General features: G+C 35.6%; 4 protein-coding genes and 3 pseudogenes across 4 annotated transcripts; 4 read left to right on the top strand and 3 right to left on the bottom strand.

Moving 5' to 3' along the window:
* Positions 1 to 166: 166 nt before the first annotated feature.
* Positions 167 to 2,465, bottom strand: LOC125602542 (serine/threonine-protein phosphatase 4 regulatory subunit 3-like). The gene is made up of 8 exons (XM_048774130.1): positions 2,228 to 2,465; positions 1,993 to 2,073; positions 1,801 to 1,904; positions 1,643 to 1,723; positions 1,497 to 1,546; positions 989 to 1,068; positions 623 to 682; positions 167 to 291 (listed from the first exon to the last, which is right to left on the bottom strand). Exons 1-8 carry the CDS (start codon positions 2,270 to 2,272, stop codon positions 187 to 189), a joined length of 606 nt encoding a protein of 201 aa, XP_048630087.1. The 5' UTR covers positions 2,273 to 2,465; the 3' UTR covers positions 167 to 186.
* Positions 2,466 to 3,376: 911 nt separating this feature from the next.
* LOC125602541 (60S ribosomal protein L29-1) lies at positions 3,377 to 4,054 on the bottom strand. Its single transcript, XM_048774129.1, has 3 exons — positions 3,921 to 4,054; positions 3,729 to 3,832; positions 3,377 to 3,636 (listed from the first exon to the last, which is right to left on the bottom strand). The coding sequence occupies exons 2-3, from the start codon at positions 3,828 to 3,830 to the stop codon at positions 3,553 to 3,555; spliced, it is 186 nt and encodes a 61-aa protein (XP_048630086.1). The 5' UTR covers positions 3,831 to 3,832; positions 3,921 to 4,054; the 3' UTR covers positions 3,377 to 3,552.
* A 50-nt stretch (positions 4,055 to 4,104) lies between these two features.
* LOC125602543 (thioredoxin-like protein CITRX, chloroplastic) lies at positions 4,105 to 5,891 on the top strand. The gene is made up of 4 exons (XM_048774131.1): positions 4,105 to 4,345; positions 4,551 to 4,673; positions 5,300 to 5,380; positions 5,468 to 5,891. The coding sequence occupies exons 1-4, from the start codon at positions 4,139 to 4,141 to the stop codon at positions 5,582 to 5,584; spliced, it is 528 nt and encodes a 175-aa protein (XP_048630088.1). The 5' UTR covers positions 4,105 to 4,138; the 3' UTR covers positions 5,585 to 5,891.
* Positions 5,892 to 8,450: 2,559 nt separating this feature from the next.
* Positions 8,451 to 9,476, top strand: LOC125602546 (annotated as a pseudogene).
* A 922-nt stretch (positions 9,477 to 10,398) lies between these two features.
* LOC125602550 (protein DEHYDRATION-INDUCED 19 homolog 4-like) lies at positions 10,399 to 12,741 on the top strand. The gene is made up of 5 exons (XM_048774134.1): positions 10,399 to 10,677; positions 10,759 to 10,907; positions 11,910 to 11,987; positions 12,100 to 12,347; positions 12,439 to 12,741. Exons 1-5 carry the CDS (start codon positions 10,611 to 10,613, stop codon positions 12,548 to 12,550), a joined length of 654 nt encoding a protein of 217 aa, XP_048630091.1. The 5' UTR covers positions 10,399 to 10,610; the 3' UTR covers positions 12,551 to 12,741.
* Positions 12,742 to 13,309: 568 nt separating this feature from the next.
* Positions 13,310 to 18,785, bottom strand: LOC125602545 (annotated as a pseudogene).
* A 2,060-nt stretch (positions 18,786 to 20,845) lies between these two features.
* On the top strand, positions 20,846 to 21,515 carry LOC125602544 (annotated as a pseudogene).
* The last annotated feature ends 19 nt before the right edge of the window (positions 21,516 to 21,534 follow it).

Below are 21,534 nucleotides of genomic sequence, written 5' to 3'. Positions count from 1 at the left end.
GTATGCCGCAAGTGTTTGCTTGTTGTGCTTGTATATCCGTGAGTTTTATACAGCGAGGGCATCCGATAATTATCTTTTGTTTGTTCTCCAAATATTTTTTCGTTGAGTTTGTCTCTTATCTGAGATATGCTGGAAATCAGTATAATTTAAATACCGAGATTTGGAATAATGATATGTATGGTTGTACTAACTGATTCCTTTGACAATATTGAATATCATGTGCAGGCCATCAACATTTTCCAAGTCCTCGCATATTTTAAACACATCCATCAGATTCCGGAAGAAATCATGCTGCACAAAGGGAAAAGTTAGTATAAGGAATTTTCCAGAATATACTTCTCAAGACATGATAAACTATAAGAATTTGCATAAAGTCAAACTTGACACTGAGCTAACAAACTCGGGTACCTTTACGACGAACTTTAAAAAAAAAAAACAAGACTCAAAATATATCAATGGAAATGTCCTTGCTAGCGCTTGTTTGCAAACATGAAATAACCGCAGTACTAGTGACAGCATGAAAGAAAAAATTAAGCATGGAATGGAATAAGATTTCCCAGAGAGAATGCAAGCATATCACACTAAATTGAACTGGCCAGGACAAGAATACTTTATAACTTACATCCTTCAATATAAGTTCAGTTAGACGCATCTGATCTGACATGCCGTTCTCTGTAACAATCTGCAAGGAAGATAAAAAGATATAATAAATTTTTTTGAAAACAAAAACCTAGGAACAAATCCAACGCATCAACGACACTATTAATAAAGATGAAAAGATTTTCAGGGCACAAACATCTGTTGTAGTTCTGGAAGGCGCAACACAAATGGATTGAAATAGAGGACAACGAGAGGAAAAAAGGCAGTTCAAAACATTCGAGAAGAGAACACTTAAAAGTTAAAAGCGATGCCTTCATATTTACAAGTTGTTATGCATGTTCACCAGACGTGAGATATCAATAAAGAATAAGGGCAGTAGAATCGTAACCTTCAGTATTAAGGGAAGGGTAGTAAGCTCTACAGCAGGAAGCTCCCTCAACTCACTATTCAGGCTAGGGAATGGTTCACCTGCTTAATCAGAGATGATTACAAAATCAGAAGTTAATATAAAAAACTTGCAAGATGAAGACCGCATGCTTAAAAAAAAAAACGATAATGCTTTTAAACAATATATATACACTAATATTGAAATGAAACTTTGAAGCAAATTAGGATACAGTATAACAGATTAATAAGACAACAATCACGATTAGTAAGAAGAACAACTTCAACACCAAGCAAATGGTAAAACATATCTTCACATAATATTCTGAAATCCAAATGCTCCCAGATGCTAACCTAGCTAAGACCCTTGAATCGCTATTACAGGAAATGAACACACTCTACATTCATTTCCGTGACACAGAACAGAACATATAGAATAAGCTTATACTACTAAATAGAAGAAGCAAATCACGATTAACAAGGATCAAGATACTCCAGGAGAAAGTTCTTACTGTTCAGAGAGCTGACATACAAGTTTCGTTGCATAGTGCAGATCTGATCCCTGAATTTCAAACACCACATTTACAGTCAAGACAATTGCAATATGTAAAAAAAAGAGGGAAGAGAAGAAAATAACAGGAGTACTTTCTTCACTAACCATACATAAGAGCAACCCGCAGTCTCTTGAAAGCTCAAAGCCAATTCTGTCGACCGCTCTGGATCTCTCCACGAGATTATGTGTCTGTATATTGACACAATACCACTTATTAGAAAGAAAAAAACAGGATATCAATCAAAGCTGATAAAACCCAAAGTCTACCTTCTTGCTTCCTGTAAATATCCTCAGTGTTGATGGGATGCACAAGCAACGTCTCGTTATCATCTTCATCGATTACACATAGACTGAGTTCTTCAGAACGCTGCAACATATAGCATTTTAATTAAGCTACAAGTCCTTAAAATATATTTACAGAATAGAGTTTAACTCAATTAGAATCAGAACATCACCTCCACGTAGTCGATGCTTACATGCCCAGTTCCTCTATCATCCCATTTACCATCTTCATTCAAATGATACACCTTCACTCTCTGAACAATCCGATACAATAGTGAATTTAAAGGGAAAGTTAAAAAAAAAAAAAAACATTTGCTTCCTCTCTGAACATTTCCTTAATCGAGAAAAACCTAATTCGAATCAAGTGACCGAACAAGCAAAGCGAGAGAGCGAGAGCGAGAGACGCACCTGCATCGAATTGGAATTAGATTGTGGCTTATCCGGGGCGCCCATCACTGATTCCTCCACGTCCAGCACCAAATCGATCCGAGGAATTGATAATAGCGAGCGAAGCAAAGTTAGGGTTTTGGAGCAAGAGGAGGAAGGAGACGAATAAAAGGCGGGAGATTGAGCTCTCGAAAGGGGGCGAAATCAAATAGGAAACCCTAATTTACTATAAGGAGAATCAAAAGAAATTGAGATTCTCTCTCTCTCTCTCTCTCTCTCTCTAGCTTTTTAATTTCTGCGAAGGCCTTTCCCCAACCTTCGAAAGGCGACAGAAGAGAAGGGAGGAAAAGGAAACAAAAAAGAAATAAACAAAGCAGCGGAAAATATTATAATGGTTCATACGTTACGGAGAATATTCCGTTAATACCCTCAGTCACTATGGATTTACTGAAGAGAGCCATCAAGCGCGAGGCAATACATTCCCACGCGCTCTCTTCCCGCGAATCTGCTCGCTGTCTTTAAAAATGACAGCCTGTGACGTAGAAGTTATGACGACCTCCAATCATATGGAGCCAGGTGGGATTTTGCTTATTTACGGTATGTGAGATTAGTGAAGTGTTATGGGCCTTATGGCTATTGTGATCAAGTATATACACACGTGAGTTTAGGTTGTTGGTGTTTTTCTTTCACGCAACCAAAGTTGAATTTTTTGCCCACAAAAACCTTATTATCGATATTCAAGGAGCAGTTGTGCTCTGATCGTAACAACAGAATATCCTAACTAACAGAACACTCTAATCACTTGATCAAATTAATAATCTGAAGATATACCAATCCATAATTGATAGCAAAAATCAAACTTATTGTAACTCAAAGAAGATATTTGTGATATGCACAGCCATACGAGTTTTTTAACAAGCTACCAGTATATTCATGAAACGAGAACCTAACAAATGGGCGATGATCGATTCAAATGTCCCAGACATACATTTACAATACAGAACTATCATGATACAGAACATAACTTTAGATTACAGAACCCTATAAAAAATAACAAGCTAATGTCCGATATAATCCCTAAATATGATAGATACAGCCTCCCAGTTTTCAATTCAAGATAACATATGAACAATTGTGCAAAAACCAATCAAATAAAGAAACTCAAAACCATACGAAATGAAAATCCATGATATTAAATTGAAGGCCAGGATAACAGAGTACATAAACCTCACGCTTAAACATAATCAAACCAAACATAACGCGAAATGTAAATTGGTTCCCTTGTCTAAAACAGTCTTAATTTCATTAAAAAAACCTCAAAACGTCACTCAGAGAGAATCAAAAGCTTAATCTTCAGTGGTGGCATTCTCGCCGCTCTTGACGTTGTGCTTCCTTGCGTACCTCTGGTTCCTCAAGAACTTAGGATCCATCTGTAATCATTTCAGCATAAAAAAACAAATCAAACCGTGAAACAAAAATTCAAATCTAGAGAGTTTAAGTCTAAGCTTCTATAAAGACTAACCCCTCTGGTGGGAGTGTGACGGTGCCTCCTTGGCTTCTTGATTCCGTTCTTGTGGGCCTTAGCCGACTGGTTATGCGCCGTGTGATTCTTCGACTTGGCCATCTCTGTAAACAAAACACTATTCAATCAAATCACGATCGGAACAACCGAAAGAAAGATGATATAATCGGCGCGGTAGAAGAAGAAGCTAACCTGAGTAAAATGGAAGAGAGACTAGAGAACTTGATCGGCTAGGGTTTCCCCAAAAAGATCATACGTATGAATTTATAGTTGAAAGTTAAAGTGCCCTAATAGATCAAATGGGCTTCAAAATATTTGGCCCGTTAAGAATCAATAAAGCCCATCAAGTGTGTAAAAAAACCTTCTTTTAAAAAAAAAAAACAATCATTTTTCCACTTACGCTTCCCAAAATGGCTCTTGTTCAATCCGTAACTCTTTCTCGCCTCAACGTCCCCTTATCGCCGATTCTATCCACACTCCATGCTCCGTCGTCAATCCGTCGACCGCCGTTCTCATCCTCCACCGCCGGGAACTTGTCCTTCTCGCCGTTGACGCATCAGCGGAAGCTTCTGTGCCCTCCACCTCGCGGCAAGTTTGTTAGAGAAGATTATCTTGTGGTATACTGTCTTACTCCACTCTCGTGTCTCCTTATTGTTATATAAGAACAATGTGTAAGCTCTATGCAGCACTAGACTGCTAATTGCTCAGAATTGATATTTGCTTATTTTGAGAATCTGTGGATAACTAACTCTATGAGACTGACAACAAGTGGGAGATTCGCTGTTGGCTTAATTTTTTTTCGTGTTTTTATTGGTTTGACAGAAGAAATTATCAGCTGAAGAACTTCAAGAGCTGGTGAAAGGAGAGAGGAAGGTGCCGGTCATTGTTGATTTTTATGCCACGTGGTGTGGACCTTGTATCTTGATGGCCCAGGAACTTGAAATGGTACACATCGATTCTCATCCCTCACCTTCTTTGTTTCTTACGTATTCGGTATTCCCCATTTCATTTGCTTCTTTTTTTAGCCTCTAGTATGCTTATATTGTTACAAACGTTGGATTTTGCTACTCGTCATCTTTCATATTATCCTGAATCTTGAAATGGGTTGGTCAGTGAATTGTAGACTTGCTAGCTCAGCAAAGACTCTAAGGTAAGTTTTGAGAGCTCACTGGTTTTTTTTAAGGGAACTATGAAAAGGCATTGGGGGCATTCTTGATTTATCTATGGTCGGGTTTGGACATAGCTCAAGAGTTTAGATACTCTTCTCGTAAATCAAGTTTATTCTACCGTGTAGTGTTTGGTGAGTTTAATAGGAAAAAGCCATTTCCAGTCTTACATGTGTTCTCTCCCGTTCCTTATGGTAAAGATATCTTGTCGTGAACTTGGCGTGTTTCCATTTACAGAAGAAATTGTTCGAACTGTGTGTGGGATTGGAGTAACTCACTATATTCTTTAGATTCGTGTTAAATAGCTGTACTCTTTGGGAAAGATCATTGTCTCTATCTACTCGCTATTACTCTGCAAATATCTCGGGAGATTCATGTTAACTAGTTTTGCTATTTTTGAAACAGCTTGCAGTAGAGTATGAGAGCAATGCAATGATTGTGAAAGTTGATACAGATGATGAGTACGAGTTTGCACGCGACATGCAGGTAAACTCTTACTCTCTCACCTTCTATTTTTTTTTTCATGAGTCTCCTCTTAGTGTATCAATGTGAAAGCAAATCTTTAATATGCAGGTTCGGGGTTTGCCTACATTGTTATTCATCAGTCCTGACCCAAGCAAAGATGCAATCAGGACAGAAGGGCTAATCCCAATTCAGATGATGCGGGATATCATCGACAACGACATGTGAAGTCTTGTCCTGAAGAAACACTTTCTTGCTTTAGGATTGAAATAGTTATTGGCTTTTTGAGGATGCGGTAAGAACGTCATCTAGTTTCATAAGAAAATTATAAACGAGATGAATATAGTAATCTAAGAATTTATATGTATCCAGTGTTATTTTCGGTTAAACCTTCAGAGCATAGGTGAAGCTGAAGATCTGAGCCGTTGATCTGGCACATTTAAATCACGGTTCAGTCCGGGTTAAGTTAATGTTTAATTTCTTAATTAATCAAAAACATTTCAGCGCCAATTCGATTGGCGCCCTTTCCTTTTCACCCAAATATACAAAAAAAGAAAACTCCTCCCGGTTTTGCAGTTTGTTTAGGCGCCTAATTGGTCGGTACAGGGGTAGGGTAGTTTCGTCATTTTCTACAGTAGGTTTTAGCCGGCCCAATTCAATTTTATAAAAATGGCGTTTGGTTTATAGATCTGATTCTTGTGGTGTTTGTTGGGTCGTTACTGTGAAACACAAAAAAAAAAAGAAAATATTACACCACAAGACAGTTTTCCTTTTTAATAACACTATAAGTCAGTTTATACTCCTCACACACTTTTGCTTCCCCAATACACGCTTTTACATCTTCCAACTCACAAAATAATTGAAATCTAACTAAAGTCTAACTAAATATTAAAATATTATTTATTCATCTCACCATAGTTGCAGAAAATACAATAAACTCATATATATTGTGAATCTCAAGCTTGAAGCAACATAAATCTATGGTTGGTCGTCGTTTGCGAGTCTCTCCTAAACCACAACAACTCCATCGCGCCTTCATCCCCCACGGTGTTTCTGTCGACTACACCGCAGCTCATCCGCGTCCGTCAAACCCTCGATTACATCAACTTGATTTCATTTTAGATCCTCCACTATCTTGGCAGTCTCACCGATTTATGCTTCTCTTCCGTGATCCTCGTCAAACCAAATCTAAGTTTAATATATCGTTCTCTTTCGTTATGCTCTAAATTGAAGCTCATCAACAATGGCCAAATTTTAAATATTGCATTTTTAGTCCTTAAATTTCTCTTTTTTATAATTTGGTCACTAAGTTTTAAAATGTGCAGATTTTTCTTCAATATTTTCTCAGACTTTTAGATTGTGCAAATAAAGACGTATATGCACTAAAATCTCTAAATGCATCTTAAAATTACATAAATGAACTTAATTAAGATGCTATAAACTATTATAATCATTTATTATTAATTATATGTCAACAAAGTTTTTTTTGTTACTAAATATATTCCTCTTCACGATCAACTTGAAAATCAATTTCGTAATGCTTTATATAATGATAATTAAGAAATTTCATAGTTTACTGCCACTACATCTTTGAATGCAATCTATCTAATTTCCAAGTGCGTATACATGTAGTGCACACATGTACATAAGTTGACCAAAAAAAAATGTACACATGTACACTAATAGTTATAAACAATTATGCAGTATGTATCCATGTAAATCAAACAAAAAATGTATCTTAACGTTGTATTCTACTTGTATTGTACATGGCTTTAATAATATCTTAACGTTGTATTCTACCCAATTTCCAAGTATTGTACACATGTACACTACCATATATGTTGTACACATTGACACCTTCAATTTTAATATACACATGTACACTAATAGTTATAAACAATTATGCAAGTATGTATCTAGGTAAATCAAACAATTTTTTTTATCTTAAGATCGTATCTACTTGTACATCGCTTTAATAATGTACTCATGTACACTCGTAAATATATACACATGTATATATATAATTTTTTTGTACACATGTACACATGTATATATGTAATCTTTATGTACACATGTTCACATACATGACCAATAGTAAATTTTGATTATCATGATTATCAAATTATTTTAAGCGTTAAATTTACTAATCAAAAATTTGTGTCTACGTGATTTGTAGTTACAAATATTTTGCAAAAAAAAAACATTAAAATCATGTCACATTATTTAGGAGCATGGTGGTATTTTATGATTTTAATGGTTCTTAATAAACATTTTTGTTCATTTACCTCGATTATGTGTGTATCTAGGTGTTTATTACATTTTCCTACATATTTACGTATTGTGGGGGCTGGTTTGTACAATCTAAAAGTTTGGGCTGAAATTGAGGAGAAATCTACACATTTAAAGATTTTGTGCCAAATTAAGAAGAATACAAAAGTACAAGGATCTAAGTTGCAAAAACGAAATTTGGACAGAACTCCTCGGCTTCAGAGATGTGGATGAGACGGAACGACGGCAGAAGCAAAAATGAAACGGAGGACGACGCCGAGTAGAGCTTTGAGACGAGGCTTGGCTGCAGAGATGTGCTGGTCTGTCGAAGTTCTCGTCGGGCTTCAGAGATGTGCGGTTCCGTTGGAGATCTCGTCGGACTTGTTCTGGGCGTCAAGCTATTGTCGGAGTACAACGGAGATGAATTGCAGAGAACGACGTCGAGGAGGAAGATGTTCTGATGATTTCGCGGCGACGAAGGAAAAGACAAACCGCTACGGCTTCTGCTCGAGCTTGGCTGAAGTTCATCGATGGTGACGGAGGAGGGCCAAAAAGTACGGCGAAGAAGAACTGCAGCATAGATGATATGATGCATCCACCATGGATTGAGATACCGAAAAATGAAATGTGAAGAAGAAGTTTTTAATTTTAATTTTTTGTTTGTTCGTTTCAAATAAAAATAATAATCAACTTAATAAGATGGTAGGACCATTTTAGTTAGATGAATGACTTTAATTGTAATGGTTTGGTTTTAGTTACAAAAAACTCCCCACTAGCAGAAACTGTCTTAGAATGTAAATAAAACTTGAAAACTGACCTGCAGTGTAAAAAACTCAAAAAAAAATATCTCTGCTTCTCTTCTGACACTCCCTCGCTACTCTCTGTCTCCATTTTTTTTCAAATTCTTTGTTTTTTCTGATCTCTCTCTTGTCTTTGAGAATTCATCGCGATCTTCTCCAGCTCCTTCAGACAACTTCACCTGTCTGATTTTTTTGAAAATCCTCCCGATCTGCTGTTCGATTCAGACATTTTAACCGAAGTTGGGAGAATGCTAGATCACACCGAGAAAGTGAGTGATCTGATTATATCTTCTTGGTTTACTTTAGTGATCGGTTTAGTTTTAACCGCAATTTTCTTTGAGTGTAGATCTTCGATTCAGAAGCCATGACAACCAAGTTCACATCCGTAGATGCAACTGAAGAAATCAGCAGCAGCAGTGATGGAGGAGGAGGTACGATCAACGAGAAGAAGAGTTGCGCCATTTGCGGTACTAGCAAAACCCCTCTTTGGCGGGGGTCCCACCGGCCCCAAGGTTTAGACTCTTCTTGATCTTCACCTAACCTCGATTTCGATCCGATCCGATCTGATCTGATCTGTTTGGTTTGTGTTATGTAGTCGCTATGTAACGCATGCGGGATCAGGAACAAGAAGAAGAAAAGTACTGTTAGATCGGAAGTTAAGAAGAAGAAGAAGAAGCAGAGTTCCAAGATTGGTGACTCGTTGAAGCAGAGATTGATGGAGTTGGGGAGAGAAGTTATGATGCAGAGGAAGAAGAAGCTAGCGAGGAGAGCAAGCTGCTGTGTTACTCATGGCTCTTTCGTATGCTTCTTCTGTTTATGCTTAAACGTATCTCTCGATCTCATCGATTTGAGTTTAAATAATTAATTATTTTTAGTATGTTTTTCAGAGAGTATTAGCTAACGAATTAGTTTGTGATTTTGTTTTGTCTTGTTTAATTAACTTATTATCTGAATTTTTTTGTATTTGGTTTATGTGATATGTGGTAGAAAACCGAAAGATCAAGAATCAATATGATTTTTCAGTCTTGTTATAACATTTTTTAGTTGCATTTTTTTCTGAAAGTTTTGTCTTTATTAGGACAAAAATGGTGATGGTCTATCTGTCAATCACTTGAGAGTGTAATGTTCAAATTTGCCGCTTCATTTCTAGTGAAACCTTTAAAACAACCAAAACTTTTTGCCTTCTACATAGTTTCCCTCGTTAATTTGATATTAGTTTGGAACCAAAGACTAATATCAAAGTTTTTTTCTTGTATTACAAAAAAAAAAATTTGGAACCAAAGACTTTGTAGTTTGACTTGCATGGTACTGTTTGTTGATCCAATCATTTGAAATATAAATTCGAGTTGGAATTTTAAAGATTGTAAGTTGTAACCTACAAGGCTACAACACAATTTCTTTGAAGAGGAAGAGGAACAACTAGCAACTTGACGCAAGTGTGAAATATATGAATTTTCACATATGGGCCCAAATGGCCCGGAACCAATGCAATAAAGGATGCAAGACGAATTTGAAATATAACCTCATACTTATCAGTTATCACGTGATTCGTCAAGGGTTCGACTCTTTGTTCCAATTGTGCCTACACAATCCTTCTCAGGCCTTTGAATTACCGACCCAATTCGTCGTCATAGTGGATCCACCACTTCGCAAAGAGGCTTAGAAACTGACAGAAACGTGTTTAATCTAGTAAACTATAAATTAGTCACTAATAATTGTACCAGTTTACCATATAAATTTGTTATAGACTAATGATAAACGTGACATTTTATTTTCTCGGACAGAACTTCGTGGTAGACCAACGCCACCCAAGTGTGAATTATATAATATACAACGAAAAACCTCTTTAATTATATACTCTGGTCCATTGCAAACCAAACCGCGTGAACAACTTGCTAACTAATTGGTGCAAAACTATAAATAAGAATAAAACTTGAGGGTCTAACAGTAAATATTATGTTGCCTTTTTTTGACAATGTTGTCTTCTTACAGAAGCTGAAGTTCGGTAATAAAGTCTAGCTTCCACTCTCTCTCCATCTCCTTCCATTGTTCTCTCCATCTCCTTCCTCTCTCTCTCTCTCTCCGTCCTTCTAGGGTTTCGTTCATTTCATCACATTCAATTTTTTTTGCTCCTTTCATCTCAATTCTTCTCTGTTTTATTTATCTTTTGTAACAATCAGAGGAGAATGGATTCCAGTTCATGGATCAATCATCCTTCCGTTATTTCATCGAGACGATGTCAATCCAGATCAGGTTCTTACATATTTTTTGTTGTTTACGGATCCTGTTTTATTTTTTGGCTTCTTCGTGAGATTGATTGGTTTTGGGGGGCAGATTTGTTATATGGTGGAGGATACGAGGATCTCGAAGGAGAAGACGAATCTAAGTCGGAGTTTATCTGCCCGTTTTGCGCAGATGTTTTTGATATTGTAGGGCTATGTTGTCACATTGATGAAGAGCATCCTGTTGAGGCCAAGAACGGGGTAAAATTAACGAATCATTAATCAAACCCTTCTTTTAAAATGTTACGTCTTCGGAGACAGGATGTGTCTGATTCTTAGGTTTGATCTTGTCTTTGTTCAGATATTACAAAAAGTTTGGTTTCCTTTTAGAAAGTTTGAAGCTTTGCTTGAAATTGAAAATGTTGGCTTTTATGTTCTGTTTTTTTTTAAGTTCCGTCTTTGGAGACAGGATCTGTCTGAATCGTAGGTTTGATCTTGTCTTTAGCTTTAGCTTTGTTCAGATGCTACAAAAAAAATTGGTTTCCTTATAGAAAGTTGGAGGCTTTGCAGCCTTTGCTTGAAATTGAAAATGTTGGCTTTATGTTGTGTTCTTTTAAATGTTACGTCTTTGGAGACAGGATCTGTCTAATTCTTAGGTTTGATCATGTCTTTAGCTTTAGCTTTGTTCAGAGGTTACAAAAAAAGTTTGGTCTCTTTTTAGAAAGTTCCAATCGTTGCTTGAAATTGAGAATGTTAGCTTTATGTTCTGTTCTTTAAAATGTTACGTCTTTGGAGACAAGATCTGTCTGTTTCTTTAGGTTTGATCATGTCTTTAGCTTTATATTTGTTCAGATGTTACAAAAAGTTTGGTTTCCTTTTAGAAAGTTCCAAGCTTTGCTTGAAACTGAAACTGTTGTGGCTTTATGTTGTGTTCTTTAAAATGTTACGTCTTTGGAGACAGGACCTGTCTGATTCTTAGGTTTGTTCTTGTCTTTTTAGCTTTGGCTTTGTTCAGATGTTACAAAAACTTTGGTCTCCTTATAGAAAGTTAGAAGCTTTGCTTGAAATTGAAAATGTTGGCTTTATGTTCTGTTCTTAGTTTCCTCTTGTTTCTTCTATCAGATGAGCCCATTTGAATCCAATCTTGGAATATTTCTTTAAATTGAGTGTTCTTCATTAGCTGGTAATCAGTAAATTAGTGATCTTTCATGGATCACGATGCTACTCTTTGAAGAGTTACTTATCTGTTTTTTTTCCTCCCAGGTCTGTCCTGTATGCACAAAGAGGGTGGGATTAGATATCGTCGGCCATATAACAACGCAACATGCGAACTTCTTTAAGATATCCTTTTAACTTTTGATGTCTTGATGCTTTGTTCTGTAGTACGTAACGTAATCGTTTGGTTTACAAGTTAAAGAGTGAATGTGTTTCTTTCCTTGACGAGAGATTCTACGTGCAGCGAAGGAGAAGGTTGAGAAAAGGTGGATACGGCTCAGCTTATCTCGCCTTGAAAAAAGAGCTACGTGAAGCGAACTTACAGTCTCTTCTCGGTGGATCTACACGTTTCACTTCTTCAACCAATTTAGATTCTGATCCGTTGCTGTCATCCTTTATGTTTAGTTCTCCTTCAACCAAATCTGTTACACCTGTTGTAGAAGGAACCTCAGCTACAAAACTCTCGCTAAAGGAATCTCTCAAAAGGTATTTTGGATATATGTATTGACCTTCTGCTCCCAAGGAAGCATACAATATGGCTTCTTTCTCACTTGGTTTCTGACATTTGTTTGTGCAGAGAGATTCAAGAAGCTCCACTTTCAGGTGAAGATCAAGAGAAGTCTAAAAAGAGCGAGTTCGTGCGAGGTTTGTTGTTGTCAACCATGCTTGGAGTTGGAGACAGTTTCTAAATTTACGGTATAGACATTGCCTTGTTGTCGAGATATGCATGCGAGAGTGAGTAATCTGAGGTTAGAATTGTTAAGAGATGTCTCAGTGTATGATGGAAAAGCTTGTAAGTTAAGTTGATGCAGAGTGAAATCCATATATTATACCCTTGAGACTTTCATCGATTCAAATAAATGAGAGTTGGATTTTTTTTTTTTTCTTTCTCTGCCCTCACTTTACAAAGATGATACGTCAGACTCAGACGACTTATAAGTTATAACTAGAAGATGACATGAAACCACTGAATCTGTACATAGTGAAGGGAGCATAAAACCAGAAAACGGCCTGTAGGAGGCCATTCCAATTTTTTTATTTTTATAAAAAAAATATTAAAGTTATATTATACATAATATTACATATTTACTTTTACATAATCTAAAAAAAATTCACTTTTATTTATTTTTGTTAACCATTTTATTTTATACTTACATATTTATATGAATATATAAATTTTTTATAAAAAAAATAAAAGTAATTATACTTTATATTAAATAGAAATGTAATCTATTTCTCTGTTAATTTTACATAATCTACAAATAAATTTTTACTTTTATTTATTTTTGTTAACCATTTTATTTTATACTTACATATTTATATGAATATATAAAAAAAAATTTAAAAAATGAAAGTTGGTAGCCTATGAAGTAGAGGTCCCATTAAATTGTTTCACAACAATTGGATCAACTCCGGCTCTGCATCTAACTATACAAAATTGTACCAACTAGCAATTTTTGTATGAGTTAACTAATGGTGATTACCTGTAATCAAAAGTTTTATATGAGTTTGAATTATGAAATAATTCATTAAAGCTTACTAAAATGACAAAGAATAAGTAAAAAAGAAATAACTGAAAAAAACTTTATCATCATCATGAAGAGTGAACACATGTGGATCTGCTTCTCATGAACATCTTCCAATCCGACAAGTTATTATCCAACACCCGGTTCCTCACATGTGGATAACCACATAACTTGTAGTCCGATGGATTAAAAACCGGCAACTCCTTCTTAAACCGGTTCTGTTTCGGTGTACCAAAAACCGGGGTTTCCTCGGTTAGGTTCCCCATGAAATTTGCACCGTTGGTCTTTAGACATCTCTCTATCACCTTGTTCTCTTCTCTGAACTTATCCCTAATGTCCCTGAGGGTTTGACAAAACCGGTTCGGTTTAGTCTCTGTGCGGTTCTCTTTGGTTTTGTGTGAGACTCGGCTGCATTTCAGACATGTATTCTTTCGACGGTCTGTGTTGAAGCATCTTCTCTTTGTTTCGTCTGAAAGACATAAATAAGCCTACATGCGCTCAAGACAACAAGAAACCAAGTAAGCTCTAGAAACCGGAACATAACCGGGTTACTCAGTACAACTTAATTGAACCCGCCAAACCGGGTTATAGGATCACTATATTGTACTGGGACAATGAATGAGTTCATGGATAACACGAGGATGCTATTATTAAGCGTACGATTATGTCCCAACACACCTTTATAGCTTAAACTAATAACAATGTATTATTGTATTTCCTGAGAAAATAATAATATATTCACGTGTAGCTTGCTGGGAATTGAATTTATAAATAAGATAAAAATGGCTGACCTCGTGGATGAGCTTGAAAGCAATATCCGCTTTTGGGTGATTGTTTTTATCGGGATGAATCTTCAGAGCTGAACAAACAAAAAAAAAAATAACGATTTATCGTAGAGATAAACTATATGAAATAAATATTTAAAGTCTAACATTGATAACTAATCACATTCAAATCCAAAAATGAAACTGATATGGAACCTGACCTAGTTTGTGATATCGTTTACGTATGAGCTTGACCTCGGCATCTTCCTGGACCTGTATAAATCATATACATAATCAATCCAATGTCTCTTTTTAATATGAATAGAAGGTAATTAAAATGATTGAACAAAAAAAAAAAAGGGGGTTTTTTCCAAAACTAACCCACAACTTGATTTTAATCCCAAACCTATACCCAAACTTGAATCAAATGCCAAACTAACCTAAAAGCCTAGTGAAATTACAGCTCAGCCCCTTGTGACCAAACAAAAAAACAGAAGCCCTTTTTACGAATATAGCCCCAGTAAATCGTCTGAGTCATCTGAGATGTTGGAAGTCGTCTGGACGACTGAAGTGTAAGTCGTCTAGTACCAGTTTATTTTAAAAATAATTTATAAATCTTGTAAAAAATATTTTGATGCGTAAAAAATAAAAATCAAGTAATTATAAACAGTTTTAAAATATAAATTAAGATATGATATAAATTGATTTGTTTTGAAGATAGATGAGTGAAAGTAGTGAATCATGAAATACTTTTTTAGGAGTTTGGCAAACATATGTTGTAGTATTGTATGTATTGTTAGGGTTAGATTTTGAAAAACTAAAATATTTTTTCAAAAATTAGTTTTCACCTATATGTGTTTTTTTTGTGTATAGTAAACACTTTTCAAGTTTGATTTGGTATTATGAAGTGTTTAATTAGATAATTAAGTTTAGGGGTTATGTTTAGGGTGTGGACGACTTATATTTCAGTCGTCTGTTGAATAATTTACCCAGACGACGTATATTTCAGTCGTCCAGACGACTTACTTGTAAGTCGTCTGGGAAGTCTTCTATTTTAGTTTCCCGCTAAAAATATTTAATTTCCCGCTAAAAATATTAAACTCTTCTGGACGACTTACATGTAAGTCGTCTGTTTTAATTTCTTCACCAGACGACTGAAATGTAAGTCGTCCAGGAAGTCGTCTGAGTCAAAAATATTTAATCTAATTGGATTTTTTGTTTCCCTATAAAAAGAAAAAATTTACACATTCTCTCTCCTCCTCTCAAATGGCTGCTGCAACAAAATGTAATGTTCATCATTCTAAAACTCTCCAACCTCTCTCTAATCTCTTTGACTTGAAAACACCAAACTTTATATGAATTTTTCAGTTTTGTCTCATGTATTTCTTATTAATCTATCTCTTTGCAGGTTTTTAATCAAATGGTACTCATCTTCCACTAACTTAGAGGTAGATCTATTAATTTTAGATATGTATTTTTGTGTGTTCTATAAATGTAGATTTATCTAATCTTCCACTCATTTTCTCTATTTTTAAGTCATTTGAACGTTTTTGGATATGCAGGTTTTTCAGATCTGGATTTGATGTGCAGGTTTTTCAGATCTGGAAGACTTCTGGGACGACTTACCTGTTAGTCGTCTGGAAGTCGTCTGGAAGTCGTCTGGCCTTCTTGGAAGTCTTCTGACAAAGTCGTCTGGACTTCCAGGAAGTCGTCTGGACTTCCAGGAAGTCGTCTGGACTTCCAGGAAGTCGTCTGGACTTCCAGGAAGTCGTCTGGACTTCCAGGAAGTCGTCTGGATTTTTCTGAGCGTTTTGGTAAGTTCTTATGTCTGATTTTTCTTCATTTGGTAACTTCTTGTTGTATAAAGTTCTTACTTTTTTCCCAAACTAAAACTCTCCAAACCCACTCTAATCTCTTTGACTTGAAAACACCAAACTTATATGAATTTTTCAATTTTGTCTCATGTCTTTGTTACTAATCTATTTTTTTTTTGCAGGTTTTTAATTAGATGGTACTCATCTTCCACTAATTTAAAGGTAGATCTTTTATTTTTAGATATGTATTTTTGTGTTTTGTAAAGGTAGATTTATCTAATCTTCCATTCATTTTTTGTTTTTAAGCCATTTGAACGTTTTTGAATATGCAGGTTTTCCAGATCTGGATTTAATATGCAGGTTTTTCAGATCTGGAAGACTTCTGGGACGACTTACTTGTTAGTCGTCTGGAAGTCGTCTGGAAGACGTCTGGACTTCCTAAAAGTCGTCTGGACTTCCTGTAAAGTCGTCTGGAAGTCGTCTGAACTTCCTAAAAGTCTTCTGGCAAAGTCGTCTGAACTTTCTGGAAGTCGTCTGGACTTCTTAGAAGTCGTCTGGACTTCTTAAAAGTTGTCTGGTCTTGTCTACTCAAGTGGAATCCAAGCTTGTCTTTGTAGATGAATGATCTATAATAGTTTTGTTTGTGGTCTGTTTTGTAAATTGCATGTATACTCTTTAGTTGTGATTTTTTTGTAAAATCAGTAATAATGTTTTCCAAGATGTATTAAATGTGCTAACAATGTGTTTTACACATTTACAAATCAATGAAATAATAGACTTCAGTAGCCTTTTTCTTATCTTTGGATCTCTCATATGCAATAATAAACTCCAATGGCCTTTTTCTCATCTTAATAAACAAGAATGTTGGTAAGAGATGGAACAAATAATAGTAACTAGTCAAAGCATTTCATATTTTTTATAAGTTTGCATTGAAAAACTTAGTCAATTTAGTAAAACTAAGGGAGAGAACATATTTTGTAAATATGAGTTTTACATATCTTGAAGTTACTTATCACTCTTAAAAATACAAGTTATTCAAAAACTAACGTAAAAGACTTAAAAACTAGTGGAGAAGACGCGGACGACTTCAATCTAAGTTATCTAGACGACTAACTATATGTCGTCTGGTCAACGCAGAGGTTATTTTTGCAATTGACTTTGAAATCTGTTATTTCGGACGACTGAAAGTTAAGTCGTCTACTATTGTTTGGTTAAAAAAAAACTCCAAAAAAGCTAGACGACTTATTTCATTTCAGTCGTCAGAGGTTAGTTTGCATTTGACTGGATTATTTCAGAAGTTTGACTTTTTGGACGACTTACATTTCAGTCGTCTAGTGAAAATTAAAATAATAATATTTTTTTAAAAGTAGACGACTTACAGTTAAGTCGTCATAGGTTAGTTTTGCAATTGAAAAAAAAAACTTCAAGATTTAATTATATACAGACGACTTATAATTCAGTCGTCCACGAGACGACTGAAATGTAAGTCGTCCAGGATTTACGAGGTTTGACCAGAATCTCGGAAAAAAGTCCTGGACGACTTACAATTAAGTCGTCTGGTGGACGACTGAATTATAAGTCGTCTGTGTATAATAAATCTTGAAGTTTTTTTTTTCAATTGCAAAACTAACCTATGACTACTTAATTGTAAGTCGTTTACTTTTAAAAAAATATTATTATTTAATTTTCGCCAGACGACTGAAATGTAAGTCGTCTGGGGAAGTCAAACTTCTGAAATTATCCAGTCAAATGCAAAACTAACCTATGACGACTGAAATGTAAGTCGTCTAGGTTTTTGAATTTTTTTTGAAACCAAACAATAGTAGACGACTTAACTTTCAGTCGTCTCAGGTTACAGATTTCAAAGTCAATTGCAAAAATAACCTCTGCGTTGACCAGACGACTTCCAGGTAAGTCGTCTACAGCCAGACGACTGAAAGGTAAGTCGTATACAGCGAGACGACTTCCCAAGTAAGTCGTCTGACGAACAGATCTGGAAAAAAACTCGATGTCATACCTTAAATTGGTGAGATAAGTTCCTTAGCATACATAAGGCTTCTCCAAGCACACAGAATCACAAACGAAAGTCACCCACCATAATCGTTAGCTTCTATGACTTTATGAACCATAAAAATTTTAGAATCAAAATCTTGGGTTTTTTTAGCTCATTGTGGAGAGAAAGTGAGAGATATGTTGTGTTAGTTCACAAGAATGGAAAAAGAAGAAGGGTAAATCGATTTTGGGAGCATTAAGAGCTTCAAATTGGTTGTTCATGGTGGTTGTGGTATTGATGACAATGGCAATCTTGTAATTACTTGATGATGATGAGGGGAGAGAGTAAAAATGTCATTTTCGAAAAAAAAAAAAAAAAAAAAAATTGATGGCCTTTTCGTAAATTATATGAACTTGTGGGGTGAATAGGGCAAAACCAATTTTCAAAAAAAAAGGGAGGTTAGTTTTGTGTTTGACTTTAGTTGTAGGTCAATTTTGCAAAAATCCCAAAAAAAGAAGGCAATTAAAATGTATCCAGTATATTTAAAAACTGAGACATGAGAAAAGAACATACACCGAGAATGAGATACCAGTCGATGAAACATGAACCCGAGCGATTGATGTGAATGCAAGAGATGGTGATCTCGACAGGGAACAAATCTCTGAGACCAATGCCGCTTTTGGATCCGGTCCGGGTCGGATCTTACCCATTGCAAGAATAGTTTCAAGAATCTTTCCAGGAAAAACTTTTCTCTAGGGAAAGAAAATGGTAGGAGTGAGCAGAGAGAGAGAGAGAGAGAGAGAGGAGGAAAATACGTTAAGAGAAGGCAGGCAGACTTTGCGGGAGAAACATTTTAAATTAGAAGAGAGAGAAGAGATATAAATTGATCCATTTATTATAAAAGAATAAGTTATAGCGAAATATCCAAATTTTCAAATAGAAGAACGGGTAAACGTAACCGTAGATTTATCATGTATGAATAACTAAGGTTACGTGGTGAAGTGGATAGTAAATAGTAAATTCCATCCATAATAGTTAGGTATAGTTTTTTGAATTATGACAGAATTTATAATACAAGAGTAACGTTATTATTTCTGTTATATGTACAAAACTTAAAAGTAGAACATGAAACTTGTGATAGATAACATGAACAACATATACTAAAGGATGTCTTTATTTGAAACCAAATGAAATAGGTGAAACAAACAAAGTTGGTGACATAAACAAGAAAATGAAGCGACTACCCAACTTCTATTTTATTTTTATCGAATACATGAAGTATCGAAGCTGCGGTGATTTTTATATTGGTTTCATATAATCAAATTTGATGGTTCCAAAACAAAACTCTCGGAAATCTAATACTATATGTATATGTATGTGAGTATATATTACATAAAAAAAATGTTAACTGGCACTGCTTTGAAAATTGGATTTAGATTGGATTTCGTGATTTTTTTTTTCTGGTGTTTGATGTTTGACTATAACTAGAGACAACACCAATAGTATATGACAATGGCTTTGGACATAAGCTAAGTATGTACCTAATGTTGCATGCACGATAATTTATAAGCCCAACAAATCCTCTAAATACAGTATTTTATATCATAAACAATATTTATCTTTTGCTTGTGGCTGACTTATTGTAATGAAGCCAAACAAACTTCAGTAGTACTAGTATATAATTCGAAATCTAATAGATCACTGCTCAGATCAGTATTAAGTCAAACATAGCGGTTAGTAATTGGTCACCCGAAAGTAAAATTCGCATGGGGATGCTAACTTCTTGATTATGTCCTGAATTTTTATTTAATTATGTATTTAGGATGTTTATTGGTATACTCTCATTACTTCTCAAAGTAGAAAACCAAGACGCCCGATACTAACATGACATTTGTGGTTTTATGTGACCCCTTCCAAGGAATGAGAAGTCAGCCTTTTGTTCAAGTATGCTTGAGAAGAATATTGAAAATGCTCATCTCAGCCTAAAAAGATGTATCTTCGGATCTAATATTTCTTGATTAATCAAAACATTTTACTGTTTTACTTAGCCATTTAATAACAAAGTTTACAAGGCTATGACTCTTTAAGTTCATACAGTTTGAAAAAAAGAGTTTAGAAGAATAAAAAGATAAACATGAAAAGTTGTTATTCTGTGGACTTAATACTACATAACGAAGCATTAATGAGATAATATTTGTGGTAATATAGATTTACATATGCTTATACTGGGAATAATCTTTGTGGTAATAGTACCGAAGATATATATACTCGGAAGCCAAAATGTGGAGTTACATATGATGAGAATGATTTCAGAAAACGTTCTATACTGTATTTGATAAAGTTTAAGATATGGAGAGGGAAAATATAGAAGGTTATGAATATAATTTGGAATGCATGCCTAGTATAGTCCGAGAACACAAGTGTCAGTGCGCACGTGAGATTTATGGTGAAGCTGTCAATGATCAATCCCCAGCACCATTTGTTTACGAGCCGAAAGTACAGTTTCTTCCATTATGCTATAAATGATCGCTACAGTTTTCCGTGTGTTTTCAGACAAAGGCACAACCAACAAGTTTATAAGAACATTAAAACATCTGAAATACCAATGCAAGTGGTCAAGAAAGTCACTTTGTAACTTATGATTCTGTTCTACTTCTATTTATACTTTCGTCTCTCGATTTAGGAGGGAAAACAATATAGTTTACGCAACAAACGGACTTTCTTGGGCTTTTTTATAAAACAAACGGACTTTCTTGGGCTTTAATATTTTATAATTGGAATATGGCCCAACTTGAGTTATATAGCCCACTTTTGGGGCTTTTCGAACAAGAATATGGGTCCCATCTTTAGGCGTCTATTTTTTATAACCACGTGTACGTAAGTCAGTTACGTGTCCGAACTTACCCGCCTTACTCGGATCCGAGTCAGCTTCTCGATATTTATTTCTGACACTACCGGCAAGTTGTCGTCAGATTTATAGATGATGGAGTTCTCTCTGATCGGCGCCGATACAGTCTCAGTTTTCACGGCGAAGCGAGGCATAGCGTTTGGAAAATCTCTTCTCAACCGATGGGATTTGACGAATCACATTTCGTTTGCTGTTGATGCAATCTCCTCTTCACCGGTCAGAGCCAGCTCTTATAAGACAATCAGAAGGATCCGCAAGAAGCGGCGTACGAAGCGCGTTTCCTTCGGCGAACACGGTGGCGATTTTGGTCGTTTTCTACTAGAAGGCGATTTTATCGGTGGTAACGACGGTCCATTCGGATCTGGCGGTGGCGACGATGGCGGTGGTGGAAAGGGATGGAACTACGGTGGTGGTGGTTGGGATGAGTCTTCGTCGTGGTCTTGGTCGGATCCAGCAATGGAGTTGTGTATGAAGTGATTTGCTGGATCGCCTTATCGAACTGTGTACATTTCGCGTTCAAGAGGATAGTGAGAATCGTGACTGACGGTGAAAGGGAGAAGTTGAGCCTCACGTTATCTCCGGTGTGCTGACAACTTCGTGGTTTGGTTACAGTCACATGTCTGAATGATCTCTCGATGTGTACTTATAATTAATTTATTTTTATATAC

The sequence above is a fragment of the Brassica napus genome, unplaced genomic scaffold, assembly GCF_020379485.1.
Source record: "Brassica napus cultivar Da-Ae unplaced genomic scaffold, Da-Ae ScsIHWf_2890;HRSCAF=3674, whole genome shotgun sequence".
In the NCBI taxonomy this organism is placed as follows: Eukaryota; Viridiplantae; Streptophyta; class Magnoliopsida; order Brassicales; family Brassicaceae; genus Brassica; species Brassica napus.
The sequence above is the reverse complement of the archived record's forward strand: the minus strand, read 5'-3'. Positions and strand labels throughout refer to the sequence as shown.